This window comes from Myxocyprinus asiaticus, chromosome 26 (assembly GCF_019703515.2).
Source record: "Myxocyprinus asiaticus isolate MX2 ecotype Aquarium Trade chromosome 26, UBuf_Myxa_2, whole genome shotgun sequence".
NCBI classification, from domain to species: Eukaryota; Metazoa; Chordata; class Actinopteri; order Cypriniformes; family Catostomidae; genus Myxocyprinus; species Myxocyprinus asiaticus.
This window is the reverse complement of record NC_059369.1, coordinates 17,612,804-17,632,554: the sequence shown is the minus strand read 5'-3', so window position 1 is coordinate 17,632,554 and position 19,751 is coordinate 17,612,804. Positions and strand designations below refer to the sequence as shown.

Sequence of the window (19,751 nt, the reverse complement as noted above, 5' to 3'; positions counted from 1 at the left end):
TGCTCTGAACGTCTAATCAACATCGTAAGTGATGGGTTAAATATGGAAAAGAAATGAACAAAGGTGAATAAAAATAATCAATGTTGAGGCCATATTACAACACCATAATGATGAGAGAGCTGTATCTCTCGCTCAGGATTTGGATGCCTTCCCAGAAACACCTGCACTTGAAGTAATGTATATGAATATAGCAAATCTTGGAGCTGTCTTGAGTGAGCAGGGTGTGGGAACGATCTAATCTCTGAGCTAGCTTACAATACTTGATGAAGTAGATAGTGAGTTAAATTACTTCTGGGGAAGAGATTCAAATTGATGCAAGGTGGCCAGAATGAAAATCAGCCGAACAACTGTCAAGTGAAAGCTTTTTTCTGGCCGCACCCCCATTATTCTTTCATTTAGACACTTACATTATGACAAAGTCAAAGAAGTGCTCTCACCGAACTGAGGCCAGTTGTGGTAAAAGGGATTTTGTATATAGGTAAAGAGTTGCACATGGATTTATTTCAATGCTGTCACTTTCCTCCTGGCAGCCTGTATAAATGAACTTTCTACAAATTCAAAGGAGAACGGAAATGTAGAGGGAGGGGTCACATTATTTCTTGTCCCCTCAAGCTCTTACTTTAACTTCTAAACACAGTTAGAGTGAGTCCAGGGTACCCCCTTAATCAACTATTCCCATCATCTGCGGTATAAATATTCACTGGCTCTATTGGATTGTCTTCCACCCTGCATAGGAAAGTTGGTAGGTAAATCTACAGCTGAGAGATGTGCCTGTCAGGGCCTATTGTGGAGCCACAATTCACCTTCTCCCAATCAAGCAATCCGCCCATCACCTGCAGGCAGTCGTCCACCAGAAATACTCTCCCCTCTGTATAACCTCTGCCTCTCTGCCTCCCCTATTTTTCTCTGTATAAATATATATATATATATATATATATATATATATATATATATATATATATATATATATATATATATATTTCATTCTCCTCTTGTCTAAGTTTTCTTACAAAAAAGTATCATGGTATTACTGTTTTTTAGAGATGTACCATTGTATAACTACGGTATTCTTTGGAGTACCGTAGTTATACAAGATAAAGATATAGATAAAGAGATAAAGTTTGAGGAAAACTGGGAGAAATTGCTGGAAGTCAACAGAATGTTCTTGGAGTCAGGATGCTGCAGCTAGGTTTCTTGCAACTGGGCAGTGGAATCCTGAGGCATTTAATGAAAACACACAGGAATGTGACCTCTCGGCTACACATAAACATGGCAGAGTAAACAGGTCATTAAGAAAAGAATGCAACTTTCTTCATTCTGTCAGGTGCACAAGCAAGGGATTAATGGCCGTGGAACAGGCACAGACTCAGAGACTGCATTCACACTAGCCTAAAAATAATAACTGCCACAGACATTGAGAGAATCTCTCACCCCGGACATGTTTAATGGCCATTGTTTCTGCTGCATTAAATCACATGGCCTCAAGTGGCTCCGAAATGTCTCCTCTGCAATTAGGAGTCTATGGATGCCATGTGCAACAACTCGGTCCAGTCCAAGTCTAATGCAACTGGGCACAATGCTTACTCAAATAAGCATTTATCACTAAGCCTAATTAAAAGGATGGATGCTGCATTCCACTAAGCATGATACAGTGATCCTAAAAGTGTTAGGATTTTTTCCAATGTTTGGAAGAAAAAAATTAAATCCCAAGTTAAAAGTTTTTAATTTCTTCGCTATTAACGTACCCAAACTAAATTTAAAAAACAGATTGCAGAAAACTTCCCCAGTCTTCCATTGGTTGTACAAACAGACAGTCCCACCCCAAACTTGCACCATTTGGTCAAGCCAAAGGAGGAATTCGATAGTGCTAAACTTTTGTGAAAATCAACCTGCAAGTGGCTTACTTACAGTTGGCTCCATATTGACTGCATAAGCTGGGATATTAGAAAGAATTTTAAAATTTGAAAAAATGACATCAGCTTTATCGTGCAGAGACAACTACTGTGTATGTAAGCTACTAGAGTGCTGATTTCCCTGAAAGTGTAAACACTGTGAATCTGACGTGTTACCATTTGGCTTTACCAGTGGCATGGTTTGAGGCCTACCTACCTGTTTAACCAACCAATGGAAGACAGAGTTGTACATGCAGCAGGAGAGTTTTGGAAACCTGTTTGGAAACAATTAATATTTGTGCAATCCCATTTGGAGCAGCAAGTGGGGTAGAAATTACACACTTCATCCTTAACAGTGAAACTCCTTACACCAATAATAAATCATTCAAAAATAACAATGCTATAAGATATGTCTCTCATTATAAGTGCTCTCCAAGTATGCATTGGAGGGCTCCTACAGTTGCCAAGCTTAATCCCAATTCATTAGGCGATTTAAAAATGCATGGCCAGTTGATATACAGTAACTGCCATGCATATTTGCCAACATTCACCCACACAAAGAATATTCTGCCTGCAAAACTCTAGAGAGATGAGGATCTGAAAGTGGAGGTCACTAAAAACAGGACATACTTTGATGGTTGGAAATGCAACTGGCACAATCTAAATTTTTAAAAAGGCATATGACAACATCTGTTTCTTTTTTTTTTCTTTTCTTTTTTTGTTATAATTGCTTTCACATTAGGTCACTTTAGGACATGATCAACACATGCCTATCAACCCTGTAGCCAACACGCCACAATAGAGCCAGTCTCTGGGTGGCAGAACAGCTGTTCCGCACCCAGGTAAAAGACTAAATGTTCATGGAGAAGAATTAGACAGTGTTTTTATTATTCTTCCCTCTCTTTTTCATGCTGAATGGATATTTTTCAGGTATGATGTCTAACAGGGGAAAGTCTAACACTAATTCATAAATCTGTAGATTGGTACTGTTTTTGGAAGCCACAGGAAATATAAAACAGGGTTTAATTGGAAGAGATTAACTGCAAATCGAGATGGCAGGGTTGTGTTCATGAAGCATGTAGCCGATGCGCATGCTCTACCGATCAAATGAGGAAAATCGGAAACTGAGCATTTTGGTTACGACAGTGAACCTGGCAGAATTTAATTGCCAACAACACAAAAATTCACACACCCATCCGTGCACAGCTAAATTAGTTACCAAGTTCATTGTTGTTTGAAGATGTGCTATGAAGGTTAACAGTCACTCTGTCTGACAATCATTCCTTATTTGCCTTGTTAAATAAACAGGGCCCTGTGGCATTTCAATGAGGTGTCGAAGTCACAGAGGATGAGGATGATATTTTCCTCTGCTTTGCTGTCCATCTCATATTCTATTAGCACTGTAACATGGCAAATTATCTCCCACTGATTAAGTCGAAGTGCAGAACAATAAATAATCTGAGATGCAGATTGACAGTTTGTGTTTTTTGTGGGTGTGTATACGTGTCGTATAATTTGACAGAGGCCATGACATGTGCCATTCACACCATCAGAGTGAGATGGAGAGATGCTGCTAACCATCTAGCTTGTGTGATGCTTGGACAGTGTGATAGCTGGCAAAAAGAGAGTTGAGGTTCAGCCCGTCCATGTGGATCCAAAGGAGCGTAAAATTGTGTCCAGCAAAGCATGCAGAGTGAGCAGAGGATATGACAGCCTAGACATGAAATTCTAATGAAAACCAAATCTAATGCAATGCATATTTGCAGTAAGCCCACCTCTACACATTCCAAACTTTGTAGATGGGATTTCTCAAACCAGATAATGACATAACTACCAGGGGGGAAAAAACAGCTAACAGCCTATGATGGCTGGTTTAAGTCCTGATCAGAATGGACTATTTGCTGGTTTTAGAGGGGTTTTGGCCATGTGTAATTGGGCCAATCTAGGAGACGAGCTGGCTGACCAGATAAACCAGCAGAGCACCAGATTTGCCAAGATGGAAGACCAGCTTGAAACAGCTAAAATCATTTTCTTACTAAGTATTTTTGTCTTGTTTTTCAGTAAAAATATATGAACAATTTAAAAACAACATACATTTGCTTGAGAAGCTAAATTACATGAGCTATTTTGTCTTTTTTCAGAGAAATGTAACTCTAACTGTAATCTAACTGTAATGTTTATGCTTATAAAAATGAAAAAATATATATAATATTTGCCAATGGGGTAAGAAAAGAAAATGAAGAAAAAAAAGACATTGACGTTTTCCCTTCCAATTTAGTTTTACCCCATTGGAAAACAATTATAAGAAATGCCAAGTATTCAACTTTTCAAACAAACATGTTTACCCACCAAACTAAAGGCTAAATATTTCACAATACCACTTTCAGCTTAATTTAAATGAAAACACTTGCTCTGCACATCAGATGTGCGTGAAGTTCAGATCTTAATTTGCACTTCAGTAGTGATGTCTGATTAGTCAACAGATTCTTCAACACAAAGAAATCTTTGTTCTTTCCACTTGTTTTCCCCCATTACAAATGCAGTAAGACATTTTTGAGGTATATATGAAGTCCTTACTGAATATTTTCAATAAAGTACATCCACCCTACTTCATTTCAAGGTCTAATGAGGTCTTCACAGTGCTGTCAGCCCTTTTAAATGTTCTGGTTATAAAGCCTTCACAGAAACTAATCTGTGCCTCTAGGGACTTTCTGTGACTCTACAGGAGACAGAAAAAGAGAGCGAGAGATGGAAACACACTCTGACAGCACCATGCTGTTTGTATATGTGTGTGACAGGTTAAGAGGATGAGGGCCAATTTGCCCAACTCCAAAAATGCACATTCAAACCAAACAGAGTTCGTATATTCCGTCTCAAGGATTCACAACAACAGCACCCATTCCTCAAAAAATAGCCCTGCAAAGCTGCTTTAACACTAACACACTGTGAGATTTCTGATACGCTAATCAACGAATTGCTTGCCACATCAGCATCATGCCAGTTTTCATAGCTGAGCAGAAAAGGTTGCTCCAGATAGAGGATTTATTGTCTTTCCTTAGAACTGAACACACTGCTTCAAAGGAGGATGGGTCTTTATGAGAGAGAAGCTTAAAGCTTGAGTATATTCTATGGTGTTTCATTCTTTCAATTTATGTCCCTGAGACAATCCTTTTTCAGTTCACTGCTAAATACATGTGCAGATCTGCATAGACATTGTCAACTCAACATGTACTCAGTTCCCATTCAATGATTAACTGTATCTTAAATTAGTTTTTTGCTAAGTGTAGGTAAGCTGAAAGCTACACTTTTTTTAAATGGTGCTAAGAATAATAATTTAAAAATGCAAGATATGCAAGCATGTTCCACTAAATCCACTTGACATGAGGGCGCTCTGAATGAACAAAGCTAAATAGGTGACTGTGACGAGGAGGAGGGCGGGGCTGGGCCATGAGTGTGCATGGCCAGCCCCCAATCGGGCTAATCAGCCGAGGAGAGGGATAAATCAGAGCCAGATGTGGCAGTTAGAAAGAGAGAGAGAGAGCCACCGGCTCGGCTTTATCCCTCTCCTCGGCTGATTAGCCCAACTGGGGGCCGGCCGTGCGCACTCATGGCCCGGCCCCGCCCTCCTCCTCGGCACACTGACTACATTTCCTCTGGTATGTTGTTGTACAACACACACTCTTCATTTTGTTCTGCAGTGAAGAAGACTCCTCAAGAATGAGGCATTGATTGTATTAACAGTGAGGTAGTTGAACACTTAACAGAAGAGCGAAGCCTTGAAAAAATCCCATTCTTCTCACTTAACAGCTTTATCAAGTATTTGAAGGCCTATCTTACTGTAACCATATAACAAAGGTCACCTTGTCTGTTGTATTCAACACATTTGTGAAACGGTGGTGCTGATCTTCTTCCAAACAAGTATACTGTTTAATCCAACATTCCAGAACTTTTGGCAAACCAATTCATGCCTAGGGTGCCGACATTCACCTGTTGCTGTTTGTTGAACTCTTGTCTTATGCTGATAATTTGTGCATTCAGAATGGCTGGCATTATATCGCCATCTACATGGTGGAAGTGAGTAGTGCAGATTTTTCAGACTGGGGGAGGGGAGATTGCAAAGCAGATATTGATATGCCTTCTCTCAGATATGGCACTTAGCTGAGATGATCTGCTGTGAATCATGGCAAATTAAAAAATAAAGAAAAACAGATGGAGCAGGCAGAGAGAGAGGGAGAGAGCTGTGGAACCTGATGTCCCTTCTCGTCTCTGCCATTTACCAAGTCTTGTCTGATACACAGCTCTAAATAAGGGGAGAGAGTTGTTAGTGCAATTTAGGGAAGAGATCAATACAAAAGTATAAAAGAGTCAGGGAAGGCTTTGATTCTAAGGCTAATCTGACTATATATGGTCAATGCAAAAACAGCAATGCACCAGGTAGACGAAAAGTGCTCAATGTCTTCATCCAATTATATTATGTGGAAAGGATGCAATCTATCATTTTAGACAGGGCAGACACCGGACTTTTGTGTAGTAGTCCACCCACCGATGATTTTTTTAGTGGCTGATGCAAATACAGAGAACAGAGTAGCTGACAGCAGATATATACATAATACAATTTAATGATAGCAAATGAAATGCACAAAAAAAAAAAAGAACCAAATTACATCATATTTACTCAAAATTCATGTTTTAAGTTTAGAAAACTATCATTTGACTAGTATCATTTGTCTTGCTGATACAGATAAATGATCATAATTATATACAGTATATATACATATACAGGTCCGGTCGGGTTAGGTGGGGTCAGTAAGTTGGAATGGCACATAAAAGTCTGAACTACAGGCATGACCGGACCTGCAGAAAAAAAAAACAACTAAAAACATCACTGAGGTCATCAATCTGCAGTATCACACTGTTAAGTTAATTAAATAGTTTATTAACCTGGAAGTGCCATACATGTGTCTGAACTGTTTCATTGTGGCTCAACTGGTGCTAACAATGCCAAAGTCATTAGTTTGAGTCCCAGGGAATGCACATTTACTTTAGATCAAACTCATTGTTTAAGTCAAGACACTCTGGACAAAAGCATCTGTCAAATGCATAAATGTTAATGTAATGGTCAACTGCAGGATGACTGCTGGACCAAGCAACATCCAGTTGTCTTCTCACCAGAGATGCAGATCACTGCCTTCCATTTATCTCTTTGCTTGTCATCAATCATATCCAACAACATTTATCTCTCTCATTCAAAAGAACACATACACACACGTACTTCGAGCTTCATGCTTTGAGTGGAGAGGACCTCTTTTTCACACTGTTATCACTTCTGCCATTAGTATTCTCTGCACATCTTTTAATACATAAAGAATTGTGCAACATGAGCATCTAGAGATAAACATGCATCATGTTTACCATGACATTCTGTTGTTCTCATTGAAATCTGTGTAAGTGTGCATGTCTTTGATTCCAATCCCAATATTGTTTCTGACTCCACAGGTCATTGTGCACCAGCACACAAAGTCATATGTGTAACAACACCACACAGATATCATTCAATTAATTACGGCTTGCAACTACTGAGTAGTAAGTCCAGTGTCACAGATAGAGCCCTCCGTGTTTACAGCATGAGTCATTGCAATTATATTTGAATCGGTATGTGCAGGCAAAGCCGTCTGGGTTGTTTTAGATAGAAACAAAGGAGAATCCAGCAGTAATTGCCCATGAATCAATATGAAAATAGCCATTATAACTTTTAGACTTTTCTAAGTTCACTCCTCCCACTTTTTACACTTCTTAGGAAAAAAATAAATACAATTATAGTAAGAGCTGAAATGTGTAATTTTTTCAAAGGAACCCACTTCATATTAGATAGCCTTAACTACTATGTACTTAATCATGTGATACAATGTACTTATTATGTACATGTAGTTGCATTGTACTTACATTTAAAGTACTTGCATTTAATTACATTTGTAATTACACTGTTAAATTTACCCCTAACCTAACCCTTACCCCAAAACCTAACTCTAACCACTTTTCCTAACCCTACCCGTACTCCTAAACCTACCCGTACCTCAACCTCAGTAGCAGCAAATGTGGTAATGTTGAAGAACAACATGTAGTTACACAGTAAATACATAGTCTTGTATGTATTAAATATTTGTACATAGTAGTTAAGGCCACCTAATTGTGACCTTTCAAAGTTGCAGTAAAATACTTTCTCCTATCCCAGCTAACTATGCTGAGACAACCATAAGTCTTTTTTATAAATCTTTATGGGCAAATGTTACATCACCAATTTAATATTCATGAGCCAAACTCATCATTTCTACACCCTGAAAGTATTATATAAAAATTGTGTTTCAGTAGGAGACGAGGGGAGAGGTGAATTCAGGGACTTTTTGCACGCATTGCATGTCACACAGTGTGTTTGAGAAGTGGATTAAAAGATTCAGGCTTTTGTGGCTCTCCTAGCAATTATCTGCCTGATGGAGGGATGATCTCTGCAAACAGAGTGGAGATAGATGGGGAAGGAGGGAAAGAAGGGTGCTAGGGACAGGAAGAGACAGGTGGAACCTTGTGAAATGAGAAGGCTGGCAGAGTGAGATCTCTTTCTGCTAAACCTAACACCCACAAAAATGAAGCAAGAACACAAGTGAGCAAGTGAGGGGGGAATAGTTCACTCAAAAAATAAAAATTCTGATATCATAATGACGCTTCACACTCACTTGAACCAAACCCAAAAAAGAAAGAAAGAAAGAAAGAAAGAAAGAAAGAAAAAAGCCTCCACTATGTCTCTATCACAACAAGACCACATAATGTACATTTGGGACATTCAAGGTGTTTTATGGGTCTGTTTAGGCAATAGGAAACATGAGCACTGGGGTTATTCACAAGGTTGAAATCTGTCTTAAGTGGGTAAGGTCTCCTACTGACCCTCCAGTCCATTTACTGTTAACCACTGAACCACAATCACCATGGGAGAAATAATAGATAAATAATTTGGCTGTGTATGTGATCATGTACATTTTCAAAGCATTTTTCAGTCTAAATAGTCAAAGCTTTTATAGTCCAAGTAGTTTCTACCATTACAAACAGATGATACAAATTCTAGACTTGTCTTTTCAGCTCTTTAAATCCCAAAAAGCTGAGCAAATCTCTTGGCTTTGATATCTTTTTACTATTACCCAAGCCTTTTGACTTTAGCGTCTAAGCACAAACACGCCAATTTGTTTCTCAAATTCAATCCTTTCGAATCAAAGTGCACAATACATCTCTTTCTCCACCGACGTGCTCCATTCTCTCATTCCAGGAGCAAAGCAAGATGCTAAGGGTCACCGAGCCCTGACTTCTAAGACTCTGAGACTCAACATAACCAACAGGAGCGTTCTGTAATCATCCATTCTTCACAATCAGCTATAACCCACATGCACCCACAACAGCTCCCAGGAAGGAGTCATGTAATTAAGGCAAAATCAAACCTAACCCGTGCAGCAAAGCAGAGACCTTGGCAGAGGATGGGTGGCGAGTACAAAGGAGGGTCGGCGCGGGGAGCGATTATTCAGATCCAGTGCAGCACTAATGACTGGGTGCTCTCATTATCTCCATCATTACCAGACCTCCATTTACTGTTTTGTGCTCAACAGCTAGTGTGTGTGAATTAATCAAGAAATTCCCACTTTGCTAAGACAAGTTTCCTCTTAATGCCGCACTTCACAGATGAAAGTACAAGTCACAGAAACAGCTCTATAAGGTTAAACAGAACCAAACCTTACAAATTCTTTCTGTGTTTCTGTACAAGGTTGCCCAAGAGCATTGTGGGGACACAGAGCAAAAATACATCCATCCATCCATCCAATTTTTACAGCCGCTTACCCTATGCAGGGCTGTGGGTAATGCTGGAGCCTATCCCAGCAATAGAATGGACACTAAAACATTAGATTGCATTTGATGTTTTGTTTCAGTAGAGGACTGCAACTGAGACATTGGCCACATATAATGCTAAGTTTTGGCTGTAACAACCACATTTAGATGCTGGAGTGTTCCTGTAGCTCAACTGGTAGAACATGGCACTAGCAATGCTCAGGTTATGGGTTTGGTTCCTAGGAAACACCCACATTGATAAAATGCCCAGCTTAAATGCATTTAGCTGCAGTGTGTAAATTGTCACTGAATGGCTTGGAGTCTTGATGGTGCTTCGCATTTTAGTGTCATTACTCTGGAGAGGAAATTTGGAGCAACAGTGTTGCTAGCTCAAATCGTCATTCACAGAGCATGGATGCTATATACTGTATATACAGCAGCTCTGTTCATGGTGATGAGCACCACAGACACAGAGAGTGGACACAGCTGAAGCCAGTCCATCTTCAAAGTGTGATTGTGTTTGTGCGTGTTTGTTATGCCCTGGTGCAATGTGTGTGTCTGAGTTCAGTACTGCTTGTGCACCTGTTACCCTTGCAATAAATAGAGATGACACTAGCCTACAGCAGCGCGACTCTCTTGTTAAGACTAATGTAAAATGAGAAGAAAATATAAGTGGCAGTGAGGTCATCAAAATTTACAATATCAGTTAGGGCTGGCTGGTATGGTGGTATAGCTATACCGCTTATACCATGGCAGATATATTCACATTGCTATGAGTGGGCAGGACTGCTTTACAGAATTCTAATGTAAGAGAAACAAGAAACAAGGAGTAATGATAAAATACAGAGTGTGTCCCAAATTTGTTAAAAAGGGGGAGTTTAGCAACTTGGCACTTTAAATACTGTAGAATTCATCTGCCGTGCAATTACACCTGCTGTCTGTGCTGCAGAACAAGGTTGGCAAGCAGAAAAGTGATGCAGACAGCGATTCAAAAGTGTTAAGTTTGGCTTACACTAGCCTTCACAAGATGTAGAGCAAATTTGCTAATCACAGTAAACTCCTGGTGGGAACTACTTCCTCTCTCAACTTTAAATGGACACAGTTTATCTATTACCCTACATAAAGGGCTGTATGTTCCCTTCCTAGGAATCCTCCACTTAGAGATCCTACAAGAGAGGGAAATTATTTCCTTTCCATTTCCTTCTCTCTTTTTTCCATTTTCTAATGCCTCGCAACGCTGTGCTGGAGGAAACTGGGTAAATAGATAAGTAAATAAAATAAAACACAAAAGCAGTCAGAGAGAGAACGAGAGGGAGGGAGAAAAGATAAATGTCTGCACCTCCCGGGAATGCTGTGCTTATTCTGAATCATCGCAGCGACTCGCGACTGCTTAACTTTTCATTTTAGAAACTGGGATTTATAGAGGGGGGCAATTCACAGCCGCTGATATGCAAGGGAAACTTAGCGCCCTACCTGTGCGAATATAAATAAGATCCTTTTCACTTGATCACACATGAAGCCAGAGAGGAAAATGGGAATTTTTGCACCGTTGGCCAGGTTGAATGGGAGTGAGACAATCATTTAAAATAAAATGTATGATGCTATAATCTATTTAGAACTACAGATCTGTTTATTATAATGCGGGGGAGCCAAACACAGACAATAGCTTGTTTACAAGGAATTGTTAAAAGGGATAAGTTGTTATCTGGGTAGGCTCCCTGAGGATACAGAGCATAGTGATGATTCACATGAATGTAAAAGCCCAGTGATGCATCTGAGAAGAATTTAAATGTGATTAATGCTTAATAAGTGCACAATCATAGGTCTCTCGAAGTTATCAAAAAGTAAAGTATATTTTTAACTTGCACACAATGCAGTTGACTTAAGGGGTGGTCACACTACACTTCACGTTCTATTCACTCCCATTCAAATGCATCCGAATGCAGGAGACCGGAAACGCAAGCTCACGTGAAGACATTTTGCATGAAATGTGTTCATGTCTTCATGTGAAGACATTTCGTACCATGCTGCGTATCAAAAGTTCAAGTTTGGTGAACTCTGTTCTGCAAATCCGTATGATGAGAGGACGTGTGACCAATAGAAGATCGAAAACGCCACATGCTGACCCCTTGGCTCAATATAAAGGACACATATTTCAAAGCTGCGTGTTTTATTGTTGCAGGAAAGTACACAACATATTTTAACATTATAAATATAATACTATTTGTTATTTGTGAAGTATTATTTACTTTAATCATATGCTGGTGCATTGCATAGTCCAAAAACATTGTGCATGCTCAAAGCCTATAGTGTTACCGCGCCTTTAAGCTTTCAGTGAGATGAACAAGTCATGAAGTAAAATCACCACAATCATACACTCTAAATCATAAATGATGCAATGATGGCTATAAATTGGAACCTTCTTGCATCAGCCAAACTCCTCACATACTAACTACATACAAACTAATGTCTTGACTGTTATTAATTGCATTAATAATCTGACAAGAAACATCAAATGTATGTTATCTTCTACTCATCACATACTGTATTAAAACCATATATTAATAGTGTTTGACAAAAAAATAAAAAAAATAAAATGTGTGGAAATGTTGACATTTAATCTAGAATCACCACCACAACACCTGTTGTTCAATAGCAAATACAAGCAATTGGGCAACAGCTTACAAAGGAGCCATATCCACATTTTAAAATGCAGAGCTACTGTAATGTATACCAGTGCGAAAAAGAACAAGGACAATATTAATAGTCATCCCGTGTTAATAACAGCCTCAGGTGACTGATTGAGACAGCTGTTGGCACTTCAAATGAGCTTCCAGACCAAAATTGCTTTGATTTAGAAAAGACTCTAGTCAGGATTGACGAATTGAAACGAAAGGGAAAGAGTTTGTGAGGGAGGAAAGCTCCATTCAGTTCTTCAGTCGGGAATCGCTTGTTTGGCGTTTTATTGGTTTGTTTATAATTCGTTTATCTCGTAGCCTATATTTTGTTGCTCGGATAGTTTCTTTATCAGTTCGTTTCTTAATCGATTCAGCTGTCTTCACTGGATGGAGAAGAGCTCTGTGAATCAGCTCACCGTGTGAATGTATGCTGATGAAGGGAGCCAAAGGAGCGCTCAACTTCAGAGCTGAGCAGAATATAGATGCGAAAAGAAACAGAGTTTGCTCGTGATTTGCACGAAGCCTCTTTTCCTATCTGAGCTCATTACATTAAGACTGTTTTAAATGAACGGGGTATAGTAAACGTCAAACGTGTTCGTATACAAGTAGCCTATGTATTTTCAATGCATTAGACTAGAGGTCTCGCAATTGTGATAAATAAATACAAATAATAACACGAGGGTTTCCAATCCCTGTTCTCTTTCTCGTGGCATTTATAAGTGTTTCGCAGTGCAAAGTTTTAAAACGTGCAATACGCTCGCTAAATATTATTATTATTATTTAAAAAAAATATTTTAAAAAAAATTACCCGATAATAAATTAATTAAAAATGAAAATGAGACCCCCATCAATGAAATAAAACGCTCAAGCAGTATTCCTGTAGATGACAGCGAAATTAAATCTCTCGCGCCTACCTGGGAAACGAGGAATGCGATGAAAATGCGGGTTCCGAACTCCATGGTCTCAGATCACTGGGAATAACGTTCAAAACAAGGTGCTGGTCGAACCAGCTCTGTTCATAATTCCAGAGTCGCGAGAGTAAAGCCCCTGTGTCTCGAGCTGCCAACTTCCCAAATAGAAATGCAGCCTCACGAGCAGAGCAGTGGATAAGTGCGCCGAGTCCACCACCATAGATTTATAGGGGGGTAGGGGGGTGGGGGGTTGGTTCTTCTTTGACGTTCGCATTAACTTGGTGTGCTTGCAATGATGCTCAAGTTATAGATTCAGCGTAGATTCAGCGTCCTTCGCCTTTCACTGACACTGATGCGTTTTCAAACTTTATTGTTGGGTAAAGAGAAAGACAATGACAGAGTCGGTGTTTTAAAGAGTGATGCATCACATACTCATTTAGTGCTTTGTGGAAACAGTATTTTAGCTGAAAAACTAGACTTGCAGTAGTTCCAAAGGGTTTGCTGTATTTTTAAGGTGTCTAATATTATCATATAGGAAACGCAGCCCCTTAAACAGAAACTTTAGACAGAGGCTTTCTAATCTTTCATTAAAAACTTAACCTACTTAACCTAAGACTGTACTCTAGACAGAAAAATCTTACACCATCAGTCAAGAGTTTGGACACACCTATTCATTCTTTATTAATAATAATTTACATATTTTAGAATAGGCTAGTAGTAAAGGCATCAAGACGGGACTTGTATGGGACTTGTGCTCACTGTATATTTGCATATATATCAAGCATATATGCCTTTAAATCAAAAGGTTTCTGAGATCACAAGAAACATAAATTCAGCTGAATGTGTCCAAATTATATGCTCACCTTATGGGTCACATACAAATCGTGTCCTGACTGTAAACCCTGCTGTCATTACTGGAAAAATCTAGTTTCTTATTAAACATTACTTGAAATGTCAAATTTTGGGCTCATCACTCAAATTTCTAAGTTCCTTGAACTTATTTATCTTGTGCAATTGAAGTACAGGCGTAAATGTATTCCTGTGGAGAAATAAATGAAATTAATGATTGATCTAGAATAATTTATAATCTTCATTTTTTCAGTCTTCTTATATGTCAGCTATTTGGAGAGGACCACAGGCATTAGATATATATCTTCTTTTTTTCCCCCCACAACAAATATTGGCCAAAAAAAAAAAAAAAAAAAAAAAAAAATCATTGTGACTAAAATTCACTGAGTTTCGAAACAGCATAAGCTATCCAGCAAAGAGTGAGTTTGTTACAACCATGAGTCAATGTGACTTCTGTCTTCCAGGCCTTTCCATTCAAAAGCACAGTGCACTGAATTATTAACTTGACTGACTTCTCTTACAGATTCTGTGATATTCAGCAAAACTTTCTGTTTACCCTGGCAATCTAAGGTTTTTAAAAGACGTTTGAGGATTTTTTTCTTCTTTGTGAAAATGTACTTTTACAATGGTTCATGTTTGAAAGACAGAACCACTGCATTTCAGTCACTTGTCATGTGTGGATTTTATGTGTTTAAAGGTTTCAGATGGATTTCAGAGGAGTCTGAAAGAATGATTTGTTAAGGTCTCAGTGAGTGGTGTCTGAGATATGGTCCAAAGTAGCCATAGGTAATCAAGAGAACTGAGCATTTCTGCAGATTTCTACATATGAATTACAGCAGCCACATTCAGTGCAGCTCTCTGGTATAGTTTTCATGTGTATTTGCTATATACTGTATCTGCCAAAACTTAGTAGCCCAAAAACCAGGTACCCCTTATGATGGTCAGCTGGTGTATTAAGAGACAAAATATTAAAATGTAATACCAAAATGTTGTTGGTGTAGAAAGCGGAAGCACGTGTAGATAAAAACTGAGGGGAAATTGTGCCCAAGACAAAAAATTACCAAAACGGCAATTGCGAGTAGGGTGGCCAGGCTTCGGTGCATGGTGACCATGGCCACCCCTGGCCACCCCCTAGCTCTGCCCCTGTGCCAAAGTTGCCTTCCGGTTGTTAGACAAAAATAATATTAGAGAGAAATTTGTTCCTAAGGATGTACTGTAGGGGTGCAACAGTATCTGAATAGGCATTCTGTTTCGGTACGATTTTCTAAAAACTGATTGGAATCACAGCTAATCGGATCGGATCAGCAGCACTGCTACCTCTCTCTTTTTCGGGGTCTCTCTCTCTCTCGCTCATTACACAGGCGCATGCACTGGACGGGATGGGACGTTTAACACAGTCATTTGCACTCTTTGTGTGATGGAATTTAATAATCATCGAAGCTCAGTAAGTGAAATATCACCCACAAGTGGAACAATGGCATGAAACTCAAACAACTGTGGAGTGGTAGGCCCACTGCAGTCCGCAGCATCTACAGTTTAGTTTTTAGAAACTTGCCAGGCAGACACTTGATTTGTGGATGCACGAGACAAACAGTGCATCCAAAAAATGATAAAAATGCAGTTTTTTATCTAAATGTTTAAACATTTGTGTAATGTGTAAATTTGTATATTGCGTGAAAGTTTGCAAAGAGTACAGAGGTGTAAGCACTATCATAGAGGGGGATAGCACAAGTTTCCCTTTTTTTTATTTTTTTTATGGCATTGCAATTTTTTCATGCATATATTTTTTTTTTTTTCTATTTCCCCGGGCATTATTTATTTGATTTTTTTTCAGTCACAAGTTGTGCCTAATGTGAAATACCTGAGAAATATATTTTTTTATAATAGAATTTGCAATGATTTTAATAAATTTATAATAAAATACTGTATACACATAATACATTTTGTCCACCCCACCACAGGCTTTTCGAAAAATCCTCCTTAAAAGATTTCTAAGCCATGAACCAAACCAACTAGCTGATGAACCAATCACCAACTTTGTTTTGAGGCAACTGCTGTACCATGGGTGTCACATATTCCCTGTTTTTTGTATTAACTTATGTTGAAATTCTTCCTCTTAGTTCCTGTTTCCTGTTAGTTTGTAGTCCTTTTGTAGTTTCATTTTATGATTGGTTTTCCCCTGATTGTTTCCACAGGTGTTCCTCGTTACCTTGTTTGCCCCTATGTATTTAAGCCCTTGTTTTCCCTGTATCCCTTGTCAGTCTTCACTTGTATTGCATGTTCTGTACTGGGTTCCCTGTGTTTTGTTTTTGTTCTGAGTTACTTGGTTCATCTTTTGTTTCTATTAAAGACGCTGCATTTAGATCTTCCATTCTCTCCCAACTCGTTACAGAAAGACTGACCTCAAAAAATAGATCTAGCGGCCGTCAGAATTTTGCTCTTTCAACAAGGGGACCATCCAGTTGAGGATCACATCTGTGAGTTTTTAGAGCTGGCAAATGTAGTGCACTATCCAGACCGCTCTCTGGTGGTTTTCTTCCGGGCCGGCCTGAATAGTTCACTGAGGGAACTGATGCCTCCGGCTGATCCTCACTGGACGCTCTGCGAATATGTGGAGAAGGCTCTAGAAATTTGCGGTTCCCTATATACAGTGGATTATGGCGGGAACTCTGGGCCAAAACCTGCGTCTTCAGCTCCTGTCTTGAAGCCCTCTACGGCACCTGTCTCGAAGCCCTCCACGGCCCCTCTCTCCAAGTTGTATGATCTGCCACTGATGTCCATGAAGACCCTACCTCAAAAATTGTCTACGCCCACGCCTGGCATGGTCAACGAGCCAGTGCCCACGCCTGCCTCGGTCAATGAGCCAATGCCCACGCCTGCCACGGCCAACGAGTTGCCAGCCTCGTCCGTCCCAGAGTCAGCGTTGCCAACTTTGGCCATCCAGAGGAGGAGGAAGAGAAGAAAAGTTTCTGTTCCCGAGTCTCCGCCCGTGACCCACGACCACGGAGGTCGTTCCCGAGTCTCCGCCCGTGACCCACGACCACGGAGGTCGTTCCCGAGTCTCCGCCCGTGCCCACGTGTTCGTAACCAAGGAGGTCGTTTCCCATTCATCCAGGACTCTTTGTCTCGAGCCTCCCACGGCTCAGCCTTCAACGTCTCCGCCCCCAGAGACTATTTCCCCAGCGTCTCCGCCCCCAGAGACTATTTCCCCAGCGCCTCCGCCCCCAGAGACTATTCCTCCAGCGGCTTCGCCCGCTCCCCCAGAGACTATTCCTCCAACAGCTCCACCCGCTCCCCCAGAGACTCCTCCTACAGTGGCTCCGCCGCCTGACCCAGTCCCTGTCCTGCGGCTGCCTCCCAGGCCTCCTGACCCTGTCTGGGCCCTACGGCCACCTCCCAGGCCTCCTGACCCTGTCTCGGCCCTGCAACTGCCTCTCAGGACTCCTGACCTTGTCCCCACCTTGAGGTCATCTCCTTGGTCTCTTGGCTGTCCGCCTGATCTGCTCTGGTCTCCCTGGCCTCCTGGCCGTCCACCTGATCTGCCCTGGCCTCCTGGCCGTCCGCCTGATCTGCCCTGGCCTCCTGGCCGTCCGCCTGATCTGCCCTGGTCTCCTGGCCGTCCGCCTGATCTGCCCTGGCCTCCTGGCCGTCCGCCTGATCTGCCCTGGCCTCCTGGCCGTCCGCCTGATCTGCCCTGGTCTCCTGGCCATCCGCCTGATCTGCTCTGGTCTCCCTGGTCTCCTGGCCGTCCGCCTGATCTGCCCTGGCCTCCTGGCCGTCCGCCTGATCTGCCCTGGCCTCCTGGCCGTCCGCCTGATCTGCCCTAGCCTCCTGGCCATCCGCCTGATCTGCCCTGGTCTCCTGGCCGTCCGCCTGATCTGCTCTGGTCTCCCTGGTCTCCTGGCCGTCCGCCTGATCGGCCCTGGTCTCCTGGCCGTCCGCCTGATCGGCCCTGGTCTCCTGGCCGTCCGCCTGATCGGCCCTGGTCTCCTGGCCGCCTGCCTGATCTGCTCTGGTCTACTCTGGTCAGAGACTATTTCCCCAGCATCTCCACCCCCAGAGACTATTTCCCCAGCGTCTCCACCCCCAGAGACTATTTCCCCAGCGTCTCCACCCCCAGAGACTATTTCCCCAGCATCTCCACCCCCAGAGACTATTTCCCCAGCGTCTCCACCCCCAGAGACTACTCCTCCAGCGGCTCCGCCCGCTCCCCCAGAGACTCCTCCTACAGCGGCTCTGCCGCCTGACCCTGTCTCGGCCCTGCGGCCGCCTCCCAGGCCTCCTGACCCTGTCTCGGCCCTACGGCCGCCTCCCAGGCCTCCTGACCCTGTCTCGGCCCTGCGACCACCTCCCAGGACTCCTGACCTTGTCCCCACATTGAGGTCATCTCCCTGGTCTCCTGGCCGTCCGCCTGATCGGCCCTGGTCTCCTGGCCGTCCGCCTGATCGGCCCTGGTCTCCTGGCCGTCCGCCTGATCGGCCCTGGTCTCCTGGCCGTCCGCCTGATCGGCCCTGGTCTCCTGGCCGTCCGCCTGATCGGCCCTGGTCTCCTGGCCGCCTGCCTGATCTGCTCTGGTCTCCTGGCCGTCCGCCTGATCGGCCCTGGTCTCCTGGCCGCCTGCCTGATCTGCTCTGGTCTACTCTGGTCAGAGACTATTTCCCCAGCGTCTCCACCCCCAGAGACTATTTCCCCAGCGTCTCCACCCCCAGAGACTATTTCCCCAGCGTCTCCACCCCCAGAGACTATTTCCCCAGCGTCTCCACCCCCAGAGACTATTTCCCCAGCGTCTCCACCCCAGAGACTACTCCTCCAGCGGCTCCGCCCGCTCCCCCAGAGACTCCTCCTACAGCGGCTCTGCTGCCTGACCCTGTCTCGGCCCTGCGGCCGCCTCCCAGGCCTCCTGACCCTGTCTCGGCCCTACAGCCGCCTCCCCGGCCTCCTGACCCTGTCTCGGCCCTGCAGCCGCCTCCCAGGACTCCTGACCTTGTCCCCAGCTTGAGGTCATCTCCTTGGTCTCTTGGCTGTCCGCCTGATCTGCTCTGGTCTCCCTGGTCTCCTGGCCGCCTGCCTGATCTGCTCTGGTCTACTTGGTCCTCCGAGCCTGCAGCGTCGCCCCGGCTCTCCATCTCTCCGGCTTCACCTTGGTTTCAAGCCTCCCTGACTTTGCCTTGTTCCTCTGCTCCCCTTGCCCCTTGTGCCCCCTTGAACTACCTCTTTTCCCCCACACCTCATGGACAATTTTTTTGAGCATCTGGAATCTGCTCCTTAAAAGGGGGACTCTGACTCTGTTTTTTTGTATTGACTTATGTTGAAATTCTTGTTTAGTTCCTGTTTCCTGTTAGTTTGTAGTCCTTTTGTAGTTTCATTTTATGATTGGTTTTCCCCTGATTGTTTCCATAGGTGTTCCTCGTTCCTTTGTTTGTACCCTGTGTATTTAAGCGCTTGTTTTCCCTGTTTCCCTTGTCAATCTTCACTTGTATTGTCATGTTCTGTACCAGGTTCCCTGTGTTTTGTTTTCGTTTTTATTGAGTTACTTGGTTCAACTTTTGTTTCTATTA

The 19,751-nt window shown here is 42.4% G+C and overlaps 1 protein-coding gene across 1 annotated transcript in view; it reads right to left on the bottom strand.

The window, feature by feature from the left end:
- Nucleotides 1–13,518, bottom strand: part of LOC127417265 (cadherin-13-like) — a 596,890-nt gene extending 583,372 nt beyond the window's left edge. The window contains exon 1 of the mRNA XM_051657154.1: nucleotides 13,348–13,518. Within this exon, the coding sequence (XP_051513114.1) occupies nucleotides 13,348–13,392 (45 nt within the window). The 5' untranslated portion in view covers nucleotides 13,393–13,518. The remainder of the gene's footprint in view (nucleotides 1–13,347) is intronic.
- Between the last annotated feature and the right edge of the window lie 6,233 nt (nucleotides 13,519–19,751).